This window comes from Ips typographus, linkage group LG1 (genome assembly GCF_016097725.1).
Source record: "Ips typographus isolate SLU linkage group LG1, UJ_Ityp_2.0, whole genome shotgun sequence".
NCBI lineage: Eukaryota > Metazoa > Arthropoda > Insecta > Coleoptera > Curculionidae > Ips > Ips typographus.
In genome coordinates this window covers 14,840,454-14,860,944 of record NC_138422.1, presented here as the reverse complement: position 1 = coordinate 14,860,944, position 20,491 = coordinate 14,840,454, and the positions used below count along the sequence as shown (strand labels likewise).

The following is a 20,491-nucleotide window of genomic DNA, read 5'->3' as shown; positions in this document are numbered from 1 at the left end:
GAAATTTAATGGCACCGCATACACAACAAAGCTCAAAGTTGTCGCTTTGTGTTTTGCGCCCGCAGCTTTTTGCATGATTTAATCCCGGCTTAAAGAAGAAAGTCTATTCTAGTAGATGTTTTTTTTTGTTTACCCCCTAAACGTATTAAAAGATTGGTTTGCATGACTCCATAAATCAGATTGCTACCACTGCCAGCAGGCATGTAACAGTGATTTTCCTAAAAATAAGTGAGAAATTGTTTAGCAATATACAGGGTGTCCCACGACGAAAGACTTTGATTGATATTGGAAAAAGTATAAATAGGAGAGTTTTGAAAATTTGGCAGGATACTGATGTGGGCATGCCCAATCCATCTAAAATATGTTCAAGATGGTTTGGATGGTTTGGAAAGTTGTGATCGACTTCCGTTTATACCGGAAGTCGATCACAACTTTCTTATTTTAAATAGAACACCCTATATATTATTACATATTTGGATTCCTCACAAAATTCTGACCAACTTTTGTATAGAATGCCCTATGCCTATCTCTAGCCGTTTTCGAAATATTTGATGTTTTTCCAAAAAAGTGACAGTTGCAACGCTCAACATATTTTTGTACTATGTTAAAACCGTATTTCATTTTGCAATGAAACTTTGGGTTATTGTAAATAAAGGATCGTTTTATTAAACTGAGGGTGCGTAATGACTCATTTGTATACAGGGTCGTCAAAAAAAAATCATAAACTTGCCACTAAAAAAAATGAAAAATCTCAAGTTTTTTAAATAGAAACCCACATTTTTTATGACGGAATCATTTTGAGCATTAAAAATTACTATAAGTTTCAATTTACTTGCCTATACCTAAATCCAACCCATTTCGTTTTATTGGAGAATAAACATTTTTTATTATAAAAATTCCAAATTTCTTGAAAATTTCTCTCTCTCTAATTACGTGTGGATTTATGTCACACCAGTAGTGTGAATTATGTCTATTGAACATTCCATTTTTAGTGAATTTGGCCTTGTCGCTCCAAATAATATTATTCAAAAACAATTCATCTCCATAGTGACTAGTCAGCAAAACTCACTAAAAACAACTCTCTTCGGAAAGTCAACCTCTTTTAAGTGTTGCACTAATTTAAATGAAAAAGGATGAAATTTATGTTTCTTCAGGATCCTCTGAATTGAGCTTTTGGATATGCCTGATTCTACGGAAACTTGTCTTATTGACAAAGTTGGATTTGCAACAAAATAGCCCAAAATTGCAATTTCTACATTTGTATTATTAAGGATTGGTTTTGTTTTAATAGCTTTTATCTTCACATATCCCTTATTCTTAAAATTTTCAATTATTTGCTTGACAGCTTTTGGTGATGGCTTTGGTTTTTCTGGATAACGAGCGGCAAATACCTCACATGTTCTACTCACAACTTTATCACATTCTCCGTAAATAATAAACAGACTTAAGTAATCTTGGTTTGAATAACGTAACCGCGACGGCATATTTGCAGTTGTCAAAACACTCAAAACTAGTGTTATTAACATGCCCTGCAGGTCTCCAATATCACCGTGTGTCAAAAGCATGACCAACTAGAACACTAGATAATCCCAACCGTGCAGCATAATAAAAAAATGTTTATTCTCAAATAAAACGAAATGGGTTGGATTTAGGTATAGGCAAGTAAATTGAAACTTATAGTAATTTTTAATGCTCAAAATGATTCCGTCATAAAAAATGTGGGTTTCTATTTAAAAAACTTGAGATTTTTCATTTTATTTAGTGGCAAGTTTATGATTTTTTTTTGAGCACCCTGTATACAAATGAGTCATTACGCACCCTCAGTTTAATAAAACGATCCTTTATTTACAATAACCCAAAGTTTCATTGCAAAATGAAGTACGGTTTTAACATAGTACAAAAATATGTTGAGCGTTGCAACTGTCACTTTTTTGGAAAAACATCAAATATTTCGAAAACGGCTAGAGATAGGCATAGGGCATTCTATACAAAAGTTGGTCAGAATTTTGTGAGGAATCCAAATATGTAATAATATATACGGTGTTCTATTTAAAATAAGAAAGTTGTGATCGACTTCCGGTATAAACGGAAGTGCAACCATCTTGAAAATATTTTAGTTGGATTGGGCATGCCCACATCAGTATCCTGCCAAATTTTCAAAACTCTCCTATTTATACTTTTTCCAATATCAATCGATGTCTTTCGTCGTGGGACACCCTGTATATTGCTAAATAATTTCTCACTTATTTTTAGGAAAATCACTGTTACATGCCTGCTGGCAGTGGTAGCAATCTGATTTATGGAGTCATGCAAACCAATCTTTTAATACGTTTGTTAATTGACAGTTTTCTACTTTTAATACGTTGTCAATTCACAGTTTTCACCATAGTGACAGTGTGCTACTTTTTTGTAAAATGACTCTAGACAACTTTCATTTTGATTTCTATAATGGAACACCCTGTGTATCCTATTCGTTATTTTTATACGACATAAGGTGAGTGATCCAAAATAATATTGTTTAACCTGTCAAGTGTTAGCCATCTTGACAAGCTCAGTTAATTTTCTGTCCCTAATTTTGCGTGAAATTAGAGAAAGACAGCGTTCCTATGACGTCGAAACTCTCTATACTTAACTGTATACAGGGTTTTTCAATGAAAAGTAGCCACCATGAATATCTTCCAAAATAATTTCTCTGTTAAAAAATGCTAAGACACGTCAACAAAGATTGCAAGGGGGACATCTTTTTACGTAGGATTTGAATTTCTGCCATCAGCCTCTTTGCCGCCATCGCCACCCCCACTAAGTTTTCAAATGGCACCATATCCTGCGTGGCACATCGTTGGAAAGGATATTTCATAAGGAATTAATTGCACTATTTTATTTGTACATTTGCTTTGAATTGAGACCAAAAAAAATAAAAACATTTTTTTGTTATTTTGGTCAAACTGCTGATAACACTACCGAATACCTGTTTTCCATTCCATGTTTTTGCCTCAGTCGGTCAACTTGTAAGTTCGTTTTGAAGGAACATTGTCAATATGGTTTACACGACTGCCAAAAGAATAGAAATTGTACGTTTTTATTTCAAACATAACGACTGTGCACGAGCTGCCGCGCGCTTTCAATGCAATCCATCCAGATAAATTAATTGGTCATCAGTATGTCTTAAAGTTGATGCAAAAATTCATGGAAACTGGTTCAGTGACAAACAAAAAACATCAACCTGAAAGACAAGTTATTAATGAACCAATTGAAGTTGCTGTTTTGGGACACGTTGCAATGGATAATAATCAGTCTTTAAATCAAATTTTTCATGCATGGAGAATTTTAAAAAAACACAATTTTCATCCATACAAGGTAAAATTGGTTCAGGAATTAAACGAAGATGACTATGATAGAAGACTACAATTTTGTGAAATTATGTCTACTAATCTGACAAACAACGTGAACTTGTTGTACAATATTTGCTTCAGTGATGAGTGTATGTTTTTTTTGAATGGAGAAGTGAACAGGCATAACTGTAGGTATTGGTCAGACACGAATCCACGTTGGTTTAGGGAAACCCATACCCAATATCCAGAAAAACTTAATGTTTGAGCAGGTATTTTAGGAGACCACATCGTTGGTCCGTTTTTTATTGACGGTAATTTGAATGGCGCTACTTATCTTGAGCTTCTTGACACCACTGTTGATCCGACCATAACACAGCTACTAGAAAATGATGAAAATTTATTTGAAAATCAACTAATTTTCGAACATTAATCTAAAGTCTATGCAACACAGCCGGCCAATATTGCAGATGGCAGATTGATGGCAGAAATTCAAATCCTACGTAAAAAGATGTCCCCCTTGCAATCCTTGTTGACGTGTGAAAAATGCATTTTTTAACAGAGAAGATTTTCATCGTGGCTAATTTTCATTGAAAAACCCTGTATACAGGGTAGCTTTATGATATCAAAAAACCTTATGGCCTAGACTTGCATAAAATCTACTCTACGGCCAATTTACCATCGCAAAAAAGATATTTCTGCACACTCGTTGGAACAGTGGTTCTTACCTATTGTCCTGCACATTTCGAGTGAAAACTTACAAACCTGAATCGATTAACTTTTTTTTTTCAGGAGCGGAGCGAAACGATTTTTATGCATTGGGTCATGTAAAATTAGACTGAATTATAGCCTCGACTTGAAAATTCCATCTACAAGGCGAGGGAATGACTTCGCGTTGGAACTTTTAATAAGTCGAGGTTCAAAATGATTTGTGTTCCGGCATTAATGGAAAAATCCAGCTTTTAAGCCGACATTTTCCGGTCCTCCCTGGTTTTTTGTGCCACGTTCAACACAAAAACTCGTGCATGAACGTATTTTTAGGCTATAGATCAGTTTGATAACGTTTCAAAAAAATGTGAAACTTATGTTTGAAGTTTAAGGAAAAGTTTTTCTGGAAACCAAAATTTAATTGTCAATTATTGTTATTAAATTGTGACTTAGTTAGGACAAAAGTTACAAAAAATAGCAAGCAATTTTTTATAATTATTAGTCAAATACTGCAAAACCGCTTGACTGATAATAGCCATGTTATTCGATTTTAAATAACCAATAAATTCAATGTTTTATAATAAAAAAAATTTTATTCTACGTTCAAAAATAACCAAGTTACAAAACCTGTTCTCTTTTATTTGGATGTCTCTGTATACAGGGTAATTCAAATTCGATCCTCACCAGTGGGATCTCATAAACTATAAAAGGTACAAAAAAGTTTAAATTGGGCGAAAATTGCGCAATTTAAAGCTGAACCAAATGTCTTTAGTCTTTTAAAAATTTCGATTTTAAAAAATATCCGAAAAAAACTGAAAATTGGGTTTTTCGTTTTTATTTATTTCTAACCTTACTTGAAGAGATATCCCAAAACAAAAAGAAACTTTTGTTACCACTTTTTTGTAGCTATATCATGTTGGTTTCAAATTTTGCATCCGACCTTTCCTAATGGCAATTTTTACACGGCAAAGTAGTGCATTTTAATCTGATTTGAGTGATGTATGACAAGTTTATGATTTGCTTTAAAGAAATCAAACCTTCAGTTTTTTACGAATATATCTAGCTGTTTATTTAAACCGCTAGCTTATGTCGTCACTCACATGCGTTACCCAGAAAACCTTATTATTTTTTCATCGTTTTTAATGAAAGAACTTTCAGTGCAGTATAAAATCCTGCTATCTCTTTGTGCAGAACTTTCCTGCACAAAGCCACCTTTTATAATCGGTACAGGTACAAAAGAACGGAAAATATTCAAATTTCGTTTTCTCCGTTCAAGACTCAACGAAGCGGATAAATAATTTGAAAAAACTAAATAGTTCGTCGAAAAGGAACAAGACTCTACCAACCAACCGTTCGAAATTATCCGGTTAAAGGGAGCATTTTGCCAACATCAGGTTCTTAAAAATGCGCTTTTTACAGAATTTTAACTACTACACTCCTTCTCATTCCGGTGCTTTTATTTTCAGGGCTTTGTGTGGGTTTTTACAATAAAAAAAAAACTCACAATTACCAAAAAAAATGTATTAGACTATGTACTTGTAAAAATCGACTCTAGTTTTATTAGAAATCCAGGTAATGTAGGCAGCCACTTTCACGTAAACTGAATTGTTAAAAGTCAGTTTGCACAGCGGTAAAATAGAAAGATGACTCGTGATACCAACTTGGTAGAACTTGCTATTCCTTTTAATTACCAGAGGTCCACCACTGTCTCCCTAAAATTAGTTGAAAAAAGTGTCAAACAGACTAATTTCAAATAATAAAGTTTGTCGTAAAATCAGTGAAGAGGCGCAGATTAATAAGATTAATTAATATCGAGGGGTGTGACACTTCAATAATATTGGGGTCACTCACCAAATAATATTAATAATATTCAATAATACTAATAATAATATAATAATCTGAATAATACGGCATAATCCAAGTAATACAGAATAATCCCTAATAATAGTATTGAATAATTCATAATAATCCTCCATATACTCTCATTGTTGAAATGAGTTCATCATCGGTATCAATATTATTTCTCAATTCAATATCTCGGTAACATAAAGAGCTAGAGAGGCGAATTTTGGCTCATTTTGTAGTACTTTTTATCCTTTTTCTAATGCCGTTTTAGTGAAATCTATATGAGTTCATATAAAAAAGTTATGCAATTTTATCAATTTTTTATTTTGCTCCACGAGGGTTCCAATGCACAGAACAGGGCATATCCATACCAAAGGACCTTAAATTAGGTGAAAAAAGTACAAAAAAAGCACTTTAAAAGAGGGGGGGGTATTAGAGGTCTTTTTTACTACTTTTTGAAATTCAATATCTCGGTAACGTGAAGAGTTAGAGAGGCGAGTTTTGGCTCATTTTGTAGTATTTTTTATCCTTTTTCTAATGCTGTTCTAGTGAAATCTATAAGAGATCAAATAAAAAAGTTACAATGATTCAAAAATGGAAAAAATGCAATTTTTGCAAAAAAGTGCAATTTTAGCAATTTTTTATTTTGCTCCAGGAGGGTTCCAATGCACAGAAAAGGGCATATTTATACCAAAGGACCTTAAATTAGGTGAAAGAAGTACAAAAAAGCACTTTAAAATTTCTCTTTTTCAAAAAAGATAAAAGAATGGGGGGTATTAGAAGTTATTTTTTACTACTTTTTGAAATTCAATATCTCGGCAACATGAAGAGCTAGAGAGGCCAGTTTTCGCTTATTTTTTATCTTTTTCTAATGGCGTTTTAGTGAAATATATAAGAGTTCAAATAAAAAAGTTACAATCATTCAAATATGAAAAAAATGCGATTTTTGCAAAACATGCAATTTTGGCAATTTTCTATTTTGTTCCAGGAGGGTTCCAATGCACAGCAAAGGGTATATTTACACCAAAGGACCTTAAATTAAGTAAAACAAGTTCAAAAAAACCGCTAAGTTAGTAAAAAAAATAGTTATTCCAATATTAGTTTCTCTCTTATTCAGTATTTTCTTATTCCAGTCATTTTTACACTGTACTGTATAGGTATACCACTCACCCAGTGGTGTGACACTTGAATAATATTTGGCTCACTCACCAAATAATATGCAATAATACATATAATTTTAGTATTATTTAGAATAATACAGGTATAATACCAATATGATCAATAATAAATATTATCGCATAATATTGAATAATCTATGATTTCATATTTACCACTAGAGATTTAGTTGAACTCGACAATCGATATTCCAGTTCTACCAAAGTTCCAACTAACCTAACTAATAAAAAGAAACATTTTTTAATTTAAAATTTCTGTCATAGTTTTTTTTTCAGTTTTTACTATACACCTTTTATAGTTCATGAGATATTTAGCTCAAACTTGATAAACGCGTAACTCCCTAGAGCCTGCGTTACTAGGTTAGGTTAGGTTTTATACTATGTTTTATGTCAAAGAAAATAATAAATTTGTTCATTAAGCAGCTTCAAGAACGAATTTTATCAGTGTAAAACAAAATTTTATGTGAAATTTTTTTTCAAATAATTTTACGTACATAATATGTTTCACGAAATAGGTAGGAAACGGTTCTATTTTAATCCAACTTGTTTTGTCTGTTGCCAACAATTAAAAACGACAAAAATTAATTCACTTAGAGTGTTTTCAAAAATAAAAAAAAATTAAATTATTTTTTTGGTTGATCTTAAATATGAACCATATCAATCATCTCAAAAATGTCATTTGCTTCCAGCAGTTCTTTTCTACAACTTTTTTAAACATCCATCTAAAACTTCAAAAATATCTCAAATATATGCAAGCAAACAATTTAATTTATTTTATTATTACATAAACAAAACCCCCGTTCAAAACTTCTTATAAAGCAATAAATTTAAAAAACGAAACATAAATGAATTTCGAATACCGCAAAAAAAGTGAGATGGCGTGTTCTGTGCTTCACCTACACATTCGGCCTGTCGTATGAATAAACAAAACAAGGCTTTTTAATAAAATATATTCTCTGTGCACACGTTACGTCAGTTTTTGCCGGGTAAATAGGGGAAAAACGTTCCCTTGCGTGATCCTGACCGTTCTCCCCCCTAAATTTTTAAGCCATTTAGCGTTTCTTGCTTGTTTCCTTTTGGCGCCCAGATTAACTTGGGGAGCATTTTTAATTCGTTGCGTAAAAAGCTTTAATGATTTTCCAGAGCTCGTGCTAATTTTTTTTGTTTACCTTACAAGCTTTTCCTTCGTGTATTGTTGAGGTACAACAAACCTGTTGTAGTTGTTGGTTGGGTTTAATCAAGCACTTTGTGGGGGAGTTAATGTGTAACGTTGCTTTTCTCAGTCGTTGTGGTTTTTGATGGAAATCTACAAACTTAAAAAAGTAATTATTGTGATTTTTGTTATTAGGTTTAGTCGTTTTCAGTACCATTAACCATTCCTAAACCAGTGAGAAATGCTGTTTGCCCTATTAGGTTTTCACTGTTGTTGGTGTGTAGGGAAATGACGTTGACTGATTTAGCTGTTAAAAGTTTTTCTTACAGTAGAAAATTAGGAAATAAAAAAAGTTACAAACTTAAGATTGCTGGTTGGTTTAACTGTATAAGTCCAATATCCTCTTCTCCTCCTGAGGTGAAATAACGTTCGTGAATCCAAGTTTTCGATACGGTCAAAATTTGACCTCCCTTCAGACTGTAGTAAATGCTGCCAAGTGAAATTTTAAAAAAGTTTCTGAAACACAAATTTTGTTTCAAAAAGTCTGATTTAAATATTTAAGTTTGCTTGAAACCACTTATACTTACAACTCAACCTAATCGAATTAAATCGATCAATTTTTGTCTAACTTAAAAATCATGTAGTTAAACGTTAAACTTAAAATTTGCCGGAACTAAACCTCTATAAGAGTTCCAATGCACAGCAAAGAGTATCTTTTTACTAAAAGACCTCAAATTAGGTGAAATAACCACTTTGAACCTTTCGAAAATTCGAAAAATGCCATTTTTTGTCAACATTTTCAATTTTTCCTTTGCTCCAAAATTTTTATTTTTCAAAAAAAATTTAAGAATGTGGGGGTATTAGAGGTCTTTTTTAAGTACTTTTTAAGATCAATATCTCGGTAACGTGAGGAGTTAGATAGGCGAGTTTTTGCTCATTTTGTTGTATTTTTTATGCTCTTTATCCTAATGGAGGTTTAGCGAAATTGATTGGAGTTCAAATAAAAAAGTTGCAACCTTTCAAAAACTGAAAAAATGACAGTTTTGGTCAAAAGTGCATTTTTGGCAAATTTTTATTTTTCTCTATAAGGGTTCCAATGCACAGCAAAGATTATATTTATACCAAAGGACAGTGAACAAATGAGATTTACCTTACAACCTACAGTGACAATAAACTAAATTAAGCCTTATCACCATTAAGTTAATTGAAAATGAAGTAAAATAGAGATAGTTTTACACAGTTCAGTTAAAGTTGTGGTTAACTAAAACATCTTTCTGCACCTCAAAATTTACCGTTAAATTCTTCAAAAATCATGTCACTAAAATAGTCAGTCAGTGTCTCTTTAAGGGTCAATTTGCACAGTCAAACTCTAACTTGTAGTTAACTCTTCAAACTGAGTTCATTTTAAATCTGACACTAACCTGGTAAAACTTCAGTTGGACTAAAACTTGTAAAAGTGGCCTTTAACGAGTATATAATGTTTTAGAAGTCCTTTTCTTCTTTAAAAGAGGAGTTCATTTCTTCCTTTCCTAGCAATTAGCCATCTCACTCATCTCAACACAGTTGAGCTCTTGCTTTATCAGTTGTTCTTCTCTTCCAGTGTACCGGAGAAACTTGGCAACCATGCCGAAGCAGATGCCGGGGACGAAGAAGCGGCTGCGTCGTCGAGACCCGAGACGAAACGTGTGTGTGCTTTTAGAAAGACAGCGTTGTGAGCGGTCGCCTTTCTTTGCGCTCCGCACATTGTCGTGCTATTGCACCATTTTTTGACCAGTTAATGTCAGTTTGTCTTTCAATAAAGTGTAATTCAAGAAAACTAGCGTTTCAGTACGCAACATATGGTCCTTCGTAGCCAAATAACCAGAAAGAAGTGGATTTTAAGAGCTGAAAACTAGTCAAGGCGCAGGCAGAGCGGTAAATCAGCACGGCGCCGGCGTAATTTCAAGTCGAGGTCGACCGACGTCAGGCGCGCAGACAGCCTACTATACGGAGTTTCGGCCGGAGTTTATGAGGCAGTTCGGTGAGTGCGTTCCTTTTTACCACTTTTCCTTATATTATTCCAATTTGTGACGGTACCTGTGCTTGATTTGGTACTGTGGTGTTTAGTAAAAGCTAAGCCAAAAAATTTTGTGGTTGTTTATTTAGTTCTGGCAGGTAATCCAGGTTTTCTTTGCAATGGCCGAGTTAAAGGCATTAAAAGCTCAGAAAAAACAAATTAAATCGTCATTGACTCGTTTTCAAAAGTTTGTGGACAATCAAATGTCTGATGAAAGTAGTGATTTAGCGCAATTGCGGGTTCGAATGTCTCAAATTAATGATTTGTTACAAAAATTCGAAGAAATTCAAGTTAAAATTTGCATGCTTGTTGATTCAAGTGAAGAATTCGAGTCGGAAATGGACTCGGAAACGGAAACATTTGAAAGTACATACTATTATGCTCTAGGTTTGGCAAATAGCATTTTGGAAAGTAACATAGTAAATACAAATATTATTAATAATCCTGTAAATGCAGGTAATGCTTCAGTTGAACAATCTACTGGTTCTAATGAAAGTGTTTCACTGAAGCTTCCTCCTTTAAGCTTACCCAGTTTTAATGGAAATTATAATGATTGGTTGTTTTTCCGAGATAGTTTTGATTCTATCATTAACCAAAATTCTAACTTAGATAAAATTCAGAAATTACATTATTTAAGACTTTCTTTAAAGGGAGATGCTTTGCAAGTTGTGCAAAGTTTAGGTATGTCAGCTGCCAATTATGAAATGGCCTGGGATTTACTTAAAACTAGATATGAAAATAAAGCGTTATTGGTAAGCAATCATGTACGTTCTATATTTAACCTACAAAGTCTGCATGAGGAGTCTCAGGTAGGCATACGTCAGTTATTAGACGGAGTTATACAACATACTCGTGCACTTCAATCTCTAGGTCAACCTGTGATCCATTGGGATACGCTGTTAATACATATAATTAGTAATAAGTTGGATGCAGCATCCAGGCGTGATTGGGAAACGGCGAATAGCAGTAATGAGCTTCCCACATTTAAGCAGTTTCTAGATTTTCTTCAAGAAAAGTGTCGTTTGCTTGAAGCCTTGGGTATGTCTGAAACGTCTAAGCCAACAAGTCGTGGGCGACCAAGAGGTTCGTATACTGCGACAGGTCAAGCATTGAAGTGTAGCTTTTGCAAAAATGATCACCTAATATATAATTGTAAAGATTTTTTAAAACTTAACCCCAAAGATAGATCAGCAGAAGTCATTAAACTAAAATTGTGTTTAAATTGCTTGCGTAGGGGACATCACCTTAAGGATTGTAAATGCCAACCTTGTTCTAAATGTCAAAGGCGACATAATACCTTATTGCATTTCTCAAATACTAGAAACGAAGTGGTTTCTGATCCCCAGGAATGCCCAAGCTCTGAAAATGCTAATGTTTCTAATAACTCTTTACATTCACGCAGAGATGATCATGTCAATACACTATTATCCACTGTATTGGTTCAAGTATCAGATGTCAATGGTCAAATTCATGAATGCAGAGCATTGTTGGACAGTGGGTCAGAATCCAACTTCATTACAGAAGACCTTTGTGATACATTAAAACTTTTAAAACATAGTACCAATATAACAATAAATGGTATAGGTCAGGTCACTTCTAGAATAATTCATAGAGCGTCGGTACAAATGGAATCAAGACTAAACGCGTTCAAGATTAATATTCCTTGCTTAGTAATAAAACGCATTACTAATAACATACCTCATGTTTCTTTTGATGCCAGCAAGCTGAATATTCCTAAAAATTGCTTTCTTGCTGATCCTAATTTTAACGAATCAGGTAATATTCAAATTTTGATTGGCGCCCAAATTTTCTGGGATCTTCTTTGCGCAGGTCAAATTAAATTGGGAAATGACTTGCCAACTCTACAGAAAACTCATTTTGGATGGGTGATATCTGGACCTTTGCCTTTACGATCTCATTCACTTTTATGTAATTTATCATTGTCAGATTTGGATAATTCTTTATCAAAATTTTGGGAGATAGAAGATTACCCCAGAACAAAAACCTTATCAACTGAAGAACAATTATGTGAAAATCATTTTGTTCCTACCACCAAACGTTCTATTGAAGGGCGATTTATCGTTCAGCTGCCTTTCAAGGAATCATTGGACTGTTTAGGGTACACTAAAGATAAAGCTTTGAAACGTTTCTATAGTATAGAAAGAAAACTGCATAAAAATGTTGATTTATATAATGAATATAAGTCATTTATTGACGAATATTTGCAGCTAGGTCACATGTCATTAGCTGACAGTGATGAACAGGGTGATTATTACTTGCCCCATCATGATGTTTATAAGGAATCCAGCACAACCACTCGATTGAGAGTTGTGTTCGATGCCTCCGCCAAAAGTTCTACTGGTAAATCACTGAATGACATCATGATGGTAGGGCCAACCATACAGGACGATATATTCTCCATTATATTGCGGTTCAGACTGCATGATATTGTTGCCACTGCCGATATTGCCAAAATGTATCGGCAGGTGCTAGTCGATGAGTCTCAACAAAGGTTGCAAAAGATATTATGGCGTGATCATCCTTCAGATTTAATTCAAGCTTATAAACTACACACTGTCACTTATGGGACAGCAGCAGCTGCTTTCCTAGCGATAAGATGCCTTTCGCAACTTGCATTTGAATGCAAAGATACACATCCAAAAACGAGTGAACTGATTTTGAAAAACTTTTACGTCGACGACTTATTATTTGGTGGAAATAGTGTTGACGAGGTCTTGGAGATGAAGAATGATGTAATCAACATCTTGAAGAAAGGTGGTTTTGAGCTTCGAAAATGGAACTCGAACGATAGACGAATATTAGAGAATACTTCTGAAACTCAAGCCAACTTTAACATCAACACAGGAGATAACCATTCGGCCGCGACTTTGGGCCTGCGTTGGTTATCAGAAAGTGATGAATTTAGCTTTAAAGTCGGTTCATACAATTCTGAGCGAGTCACAAAACGAGCCATTTTATCGGCTACCGCTCAATTGTTTGACCCATTGGGACTTTTAAGTCCAGCAATAATAATTCCGAAGATGATTTTACAAAGACTGTGGCAGAGAGGAGTTCAGTGGGACGAGTCTATTCCATTGGATTTGCACACTCAATGGCTTACTTTTCGTCAAGATTTAAATAATATTAATAATTTGTCAATTACTAGGCAAGCTACATGCAAACAAAAGGTTTACACGGAGTTCCATGGGTTTGCAGACGCTTCCGAGCTTGGATACGGCGCTTGTTTATATTTGAGAACTATAGACAAGGATGATAAGATTTCTAGCAGACTTTTATGCTCTAAAAGTAGAGTTGCTCCTTTGAAGACGCAAACTATACCACGGCTCGAGTTGTGCGCAGCGGTATTGCTTGCAGAGATTGCCGATAAGTCTAGGATTGCACTTAATCTAGTGCCTAATAAAACTTACTATTATAGTGATTCAAAAATTGTATTGTCATGGATTAGATCTCCTTCGAACAATTGGAAGACGTTCGTTTCTAATCGGGTATCCAGAATTCAAGAATTAACTGACCCTAAGGAATGGAATTATGTGCACACCTCCCAAAATCCTGCAGATGCGATTTCCAGAGGTATGAGTCCGAAAGCTCTTTTGGAGCATGATCTGTGGTGGTTTGGCCCTTCATGGCTTGCTCAACGTGAGCAGTGTTGGCCAAGATATGACACAGTCTTACTTGACGAACTTCCTGATAAAAAGGCCAAAGCAATTACCATTTCATCGTTAGCTGTGACCTGTGATACAGATTTTAATTTATTTGAAAGATTCTCTTCGTTTTCTAAACTACTTAGGGTAACAGCATTTATGTTACGATTTATTCACAATTCAAGTTTGAGACGTGAATTTAAATCAAACCGACGAGTTGGGCATTTACAATCTCTTGAACTCAGACAATCTTTAGAACGTTTAGTGTCTATAGTACAAAGAACATCATTTTGCAATGAATATGATTGTCTTGGTTCAGATAGGGCATTGCATCCGAAAAGCAAACTTTTACCCTTAAACCCCTTTTTTGATGGACGGGTTATAAGAGTAGGTGGACGGCTTGGTCGATCCAATTATCGGTTCGACAAAATTCATCCAATAATTTTGCCGGCTAAACACAATTTTACTAAGCTTCTTTTTAAGTATGAACACCTCAGGCTCCTACATGCTCCGCCCAATTTATTGCTGTCCTCGATCAGAGAAAGGTTTTGGCCAATATCTGGGCGAAACCTAGCGCGAAAAACTGTACACGATTGCCTAAAATGTTTTAGATTTGCTGCCCAAGGTCAGAAATATTTGATGGCTGACTTGCCCGAAACTCGATTAACCCCTTCGAGGCCATTTTTAATTTCAGGATGTGATTATGCTGGTCCATTTCTAATCAAGGACCGAAAAACTAGAAATTTCAAGTTGACTAAATGCTATATTTGCCTATTCATTTGTTTCGTCACTAAGGCCATCCACCTCGAATTGGTGTCTGATCTTACGACGGAGGCATTCTTAGCTGCATTGCGGAGATTCTTCTCTAGGCGTGGACTTTCTAAATCGATTTATTCCGATAATGGAACAACTTTTCAGGGTGCAAAGTCGGAACTTGCAAGTTTTTTAAAAAATAATTCTCGTGATTTTATATTGGAACTAAATAATCAATTTGTGGATTGGCATTTTATTCCTCCTCGTGCACCGCACTTCGGCGGACTTTGGGAAGCGGGGGTAAAATCCGTGAAACATCACTTAAAAAGAGTCATAGGGGAAACTCCACTTACGTTTGAGCAATTAACCACAGTACTATGTCAGGTGGAGGCCTGTCTCAATTCCAGACCTCTTTCCCCTCTATCCTGTGATCCTTCCGATATGCAACCCCTAACTCCAGCGCACTTTTTTATTGGAGAACCGTTGTTAAGTATGCCCGAAGATGACCTCACTTATGTGAAGAAAAACCGCCTATCACATTACCAACATTGTCAGCAAATAGCTCAACATTTCTGGAAACGCTGGATGAAAGAATATGTGGGTGAGCTCCAGACTAGATGCAAGTGGAAAACATCAATGCCACAACTACTTAAGTTGGACAAGCTGGTCCTCGTGAAGGAAGATAATACCCCTCCGTTGAAATGGAAGCTCGGACGAGTGGTAAAACTGTGCTATGGAGCAGACGACGTCGTAAGAGCTGCCGTCATTAGGACTTCCAATGGACTTTTCAAGAGGCCAGCTACCAAGCTCTGTGTTTTACCTGAGGAAAGTCAGCCGTCAGATGTTGAAAGACTGGAGGCTTTCAAGGTGGGCGGCGATGTACCGGAGAAACTTGGCAACCATGCCGAAGCAGATGCCGGGGACGAAGAAGCGGCTGCGTCGTCGAGACCCGAGACGAAACGTGTGTGTGCTTTTAGAAAGACAGCGTTGTGAGCGGTCGCCTTTCTTTGCGCTCCGCACATTGTCGTGCTATTGCACCATTTTTTGACCAGTTAATGTCAGTTTGTCTTTCAATAAAGTGTAATTCAAGAAAACTAGCGTTTCAGTACGCAACATCCAGTTTCTAGGCAATTAGTTAGCTCTATCATTTTAATACATTTACCGCTCTTATTTTATCAGTTCGTCTTCTTTTTAAATCTTTGGACAATTAGTCAAGTGTTCGTAAGTTTCTAGGTAATTAGCCAGTTCAATCATTTCAACATGTTCTTTTGTTCTTCTTTTATGTCTAGACAATTAGCCAGCTCACTCATTTTAACACATTTTTCCGCTCTTTTTTTTGTCAGTTACTCTACTTTTGAAAATTTTGGGCAATTAGCTCAATCATTTCAATACATTTTTCCGCACCTTTTCAGTCATGGTACGTCATCATCAGTTCGTCCCTAAAAAAATTATTTCAACACATTCCTCTGCTCTTCTTTTATCAGTTTGTCTTTTTTTCTGGACAAGTAGCCAGCTCAATCATGTTAACACTTTCTTCATCTTTTTTTATCAGTACGTCTTTTTTTTAATTTCTGAGCAATTAGACAGCGTCATCATTTCAAAATCAGCCAAAACAGAAAATCGTAATCGCCGACTGACTAGACTTTTAAGTTTTCTAGAGGCTTGTATTGTAACATTTTGGCAAAATAACTGTTTATTGTTCACTATTTACTAATATTTACTTTAATTTTGAGCTTATATTTGACAGATCCAAAAGTCGAAATTAGAAAATTGTCGCAACGTGCCTGCAATTTAACTGTTGAACGAAAAACAAATAATTTTATTCAACTTTTTAAACAAACGTTTGCAAAAACCAAATTAAACACATGGAACTTTGCAAACAGATTATGAAATTAAAAGGCGTTTGGCAACGTCGCATCTTGGACTTTTTTTAGGTTTTGGGTCTTTGTCTCGCGCACGCAATTATGAATGTTTCTCTGTCAGTTAAATACGGCTCCAATGCATGTAACAACCTTTAACGATAATTAAGATGTAAGTGTAAGGCAATTTTCTACTGTTTGCCCAACAAATCAAATTTTCAAACAGTTCCTCTGATTTTCATCACCTTATATTAATTGCTTGCCACCGTTTGCCCACGTTACCGTCAATTTTCCAAGCAAAGTTTAACCTAATTTTCTCGTGCATAAACGCACTGATTGTCTCTCCTAGCCGTGCAGAATATCAGTATATCGAACTAGGAACTAGCACCTAACTTTCGCCCTAAATTCCGTTACAAACTCTAATCTAATAGAAGCCTTACTTGAAAATTAACCCAAACTTACGAAGGAAACTGTTTACCATCTTGTTCCAAGCAATGTGCCGCAGTCAAGACCCATTTAGGGTGTATTAAGCTACCGCCACAAAATATTAGCTGCGTTCCGTTAAGCTGGGCTAGCAATGTCGCTTGATGGGGAAACTCACCAGGATTTGGCTCTGACGGTTTATTGAAGCCCTGAAATTAATAAAATTCTATTACAGTGAGCGAATCAAAGCAGGAAAAACGCACATTAACGATCTGTTTCGTGGTGCGGAATCGAATACATAAAGCCGTATTTACACTGAATGTAAACCAGAGTAGAAAGCTGATGGACAAATCGTGACTACAAAAAATTATCATAGTTTGTCTATTTTGAGACAAACATAAAAACATACACCGGTCGATATGAAAAATAACAGCTTTATTGCAAAAGCAACGTTATGAATGAACGAAAACGATTATCTTTACCATTGTTGAAAAATAAATTGCGATTTTGATTATTCCCGTCACCGACTGGATGACAATGTTCTGGTTATAAAAATGGCGGAGTTTTTTCCGGGCCATTAATTTTACGACACTTGAATATAATGCAATTTGTCATTGAATTTTCTGCTTCCGGAAGAACGGTAACGTGGATTTACCTGGCGGAAAAATACCACAGTCGGAAAGTTATAAATTTATCTATCCACCAAAAGTATTAAGAAAGGACCGATCGCCAGCTTTTCTATACACCCTTTTCCCGTACAGAACGTTAATAATTCAATACCCTCCAAAAATTGACTGCTTTAAACATTTACCGTAAAACGTAATAAAGTCTCTACTAAAACATTAATCTTACTTAATTAGCTGATTTCAGATTTATTAGAAATTGTTAACGTGGAAGCTGCGCTAAACATTGAATCTAAGCTCGTAAATGTGAATTGTTGAACAGTGCCACAACCCAAATCCAGATTTATACATCACGTAGGTACAATTACGGGTCGAACAGAACAGATTTTATGTATACTAAAGATCAAACAAAAGTGAGATGACGTCTTAGCTGCAAAACTGTTTAATCCTGCTTGTGTAGAAAAAAACAAGAGAGATGTCAAAAGTAGAGAATTGACACTATACAACTTTCTGTTTACATTAGTTACGCAACCACGCCATTAGAATTCAATGAATTCTCGATTTCAAAAAAAATTTATGAAAATCTATAAAAGATTTGTGTACAGAGACGTCAAAAGTAGGATAGACACTAAACTAACACTTTATTTTTACATTAATTATGCAACCACGCATACAAAGTAAGGAAGAGAAGACAAACATGACGATAAACTTCGTAAGTGACATATGTCAGTCTACCCAAACAATTGTGACGTTATTCGACAGTTGGTCACGTGACTTCATCAGAAAGACTAATTGATATCTTAAGCGTATTTTGGCGGCAGTATTAACCTGAGTTTTAAGTTGTAGTAACATAGGTCATCTTTTTTCATCAGAAGGAGTTAAAATGAGACAGGCATTGTAAACACTGACGCCAAAATAATAATAATAATAATAATAATAAATGCTTTATTTTCTCAAGTACACAGCGTCGCAGTGTTTAGCATTGTCAAAGGTACATATACTTAACAAATTACACAATATACAGCATAACTATAACATTACCTATATGGTGCAACTATTGCTAATATAAAATTCATCTAAGGAGTAAGGACACAGATCTAAAAGTAATTGTTTTATTTTTGTTTAAAATGTAGCATAGGGCAAAGTTTTTAGTTCATTGGGCAGGGAGTTGTACAGTTTGATGCTGTTATTGATGTAGCTCTTGTCGGTTCTTTGTGTTAATAAGTTTTCACCGTGTCTTGTAGTATAATAATGTCTGCTGCTTACTGTTGCAAATTCTGATATTGTGGATTTCCCATGTGCTAAACATTGGTATATGTATAGGCCTGGTAAGGTTAGGATTCGGAGATCTTGAAAAGAGGCTCTGCAGCTGTCCAAGGACTCTAGTTTGCCCATAATTCCTATGGCTTTTTTTTGTAACAGAAAGACCTTTTGCCAGTCTGTCGAATTTCCCCAGAATAATAGGCCATATGATAGTTTGGACTAGAAAAGAACCATATGTATGCTGTGCGGGAGACTTCTATTGGAGTGGTGTGTGAGATTCTGCAGAGGAGAAATAAGGTCGAAGAGAGGCTTTTTGTCAATTGGGTGATGTGGTGTTTCCAGGTCAACCTGCTGTCAAGGGTTACTTCTAAAAATTTGAACGATTTACCTTCTTCTTTCTCTTTCAAGGAGAATATGGCAGTTTCTGTTTTTTCGAGGTTGAGGCATAGATTGATGTCAGCAAAATAGGTGCTTAGTTTCCTAAGAGTGGCGGCAGCTACCACGTGGAGCTGAGCAGTGTTACAATGATGGTCAAGGCGGGTTGTGTCATCTGCATATTGAACCGATGTTAGATTTGAGAGAAAATACGTCTTTGAAAGAAAATACATCTCTTGTGACTAATGGTAAGTCCTCATGGATGCATTTTTCGAAGGAACTCAAAACTGCGGAACTGTGCTTGTCAACCGGATTGGTCCAAATTCGAGTCGCTGACATGTTTGACAGTTTCGTTACTTTTCCGTGAAAAGTTAAATTTATCCCAACAAACTATTTAGCAGAACGAATAATATCCATTGTTGAAATTAGAAAGAAGAGTAGGAAAAGCTAATTATGTTTTGGTGTTCATTAAAATTTAATTATCTTTCAACTTATTACTTAAAGTTTAAAATAAATCCTTTGTAATTGCAAATGTACCAATGAAAAATATTATTCCGTCATTTCCATTCGGACGATCAGTCAAAAATTGCAGAATTTCCGTGTTCCGTCGAAAAATGCGTCCATGAAGACTGTCCAAACTGTCCAGTTACGTCACACAAACAGACAGGCAAACTGACACATGCCACTTACGAAGTTTGTTGCCAACTTTGTCTAGTCACAACCAGTTATCACAAACCAGTTATCACAACCTTTATTTGAAATATGTGACGTGATCTCAATTTTAATTGAATCTTGAGGCATTTACGAAAATTATACCTGCTAATTCTACCGTTTACCACAATCGGTGTAACTTTTAAGGATCTGGTTCATTACGGTTGAATGAATTTTAGAACGCGATTGGTATTCCTATTCCTCATATGTCTTTGATATTCATTGTTGAAATGTTTTGTAATATCGGCATACTCTTCCTCCATCTCGCAAACAGAACATATTCCAATATCCATTTTAATTTAACAGGTCAATCTCATAAGGTAGCTAAACTGAAGAACGAACCGACAAACCGTCAAACATGAACTAATTTTTGATGCTATGATTCTAAATTTTAACGGAAAACCTGTCAAAAGTCACTTTTTTCTTAATTTACCGACGGAACTTCTCGATCCATAAATCATAAACCGGGTACAAATATTCGGTATATGGGTACAATTTCAGAACGGCAATAGTAGTTACCAAAAACAATTTTCGAACGCTCTAGGTTAAACCGGTA

General features: G+C 35.2%; 1 protein-coding gene across 1 annotated transcript; it reads right to left on the bottom strand.

The window, feature by feature from the left end:
* Positions 1-5,543: 5,543 nt before the first annotated feature.
* Positions 5,544-17,404, bottom strand: LOC145728668 (epithelial serine protease-like). Its single transcript, XM_081979084.1, has 6 exons — positions 17,227-17,404; positions 17,003-17,172; positions 8,572-8,726; positions 8,425-8,517; positions 8,227-8,363; positions 5,544-5,749 (listed from the first exon to the last, which is right to left on the bottom strand). The coding sequence occupies exons 1-6, from the start codon at positions 17,368-17,370 to the stop codon at positions 5,561-5,563; spliced, it is 888 nt and encodes a 295-aa protein (XP_081835210.1). The 5' UTR covers positions 17,371-17,404; the 3' UTR covers positions 5,544-5,560.
* Positions 17,405-20,491: the final 3,087 nt, after the last annotated feature.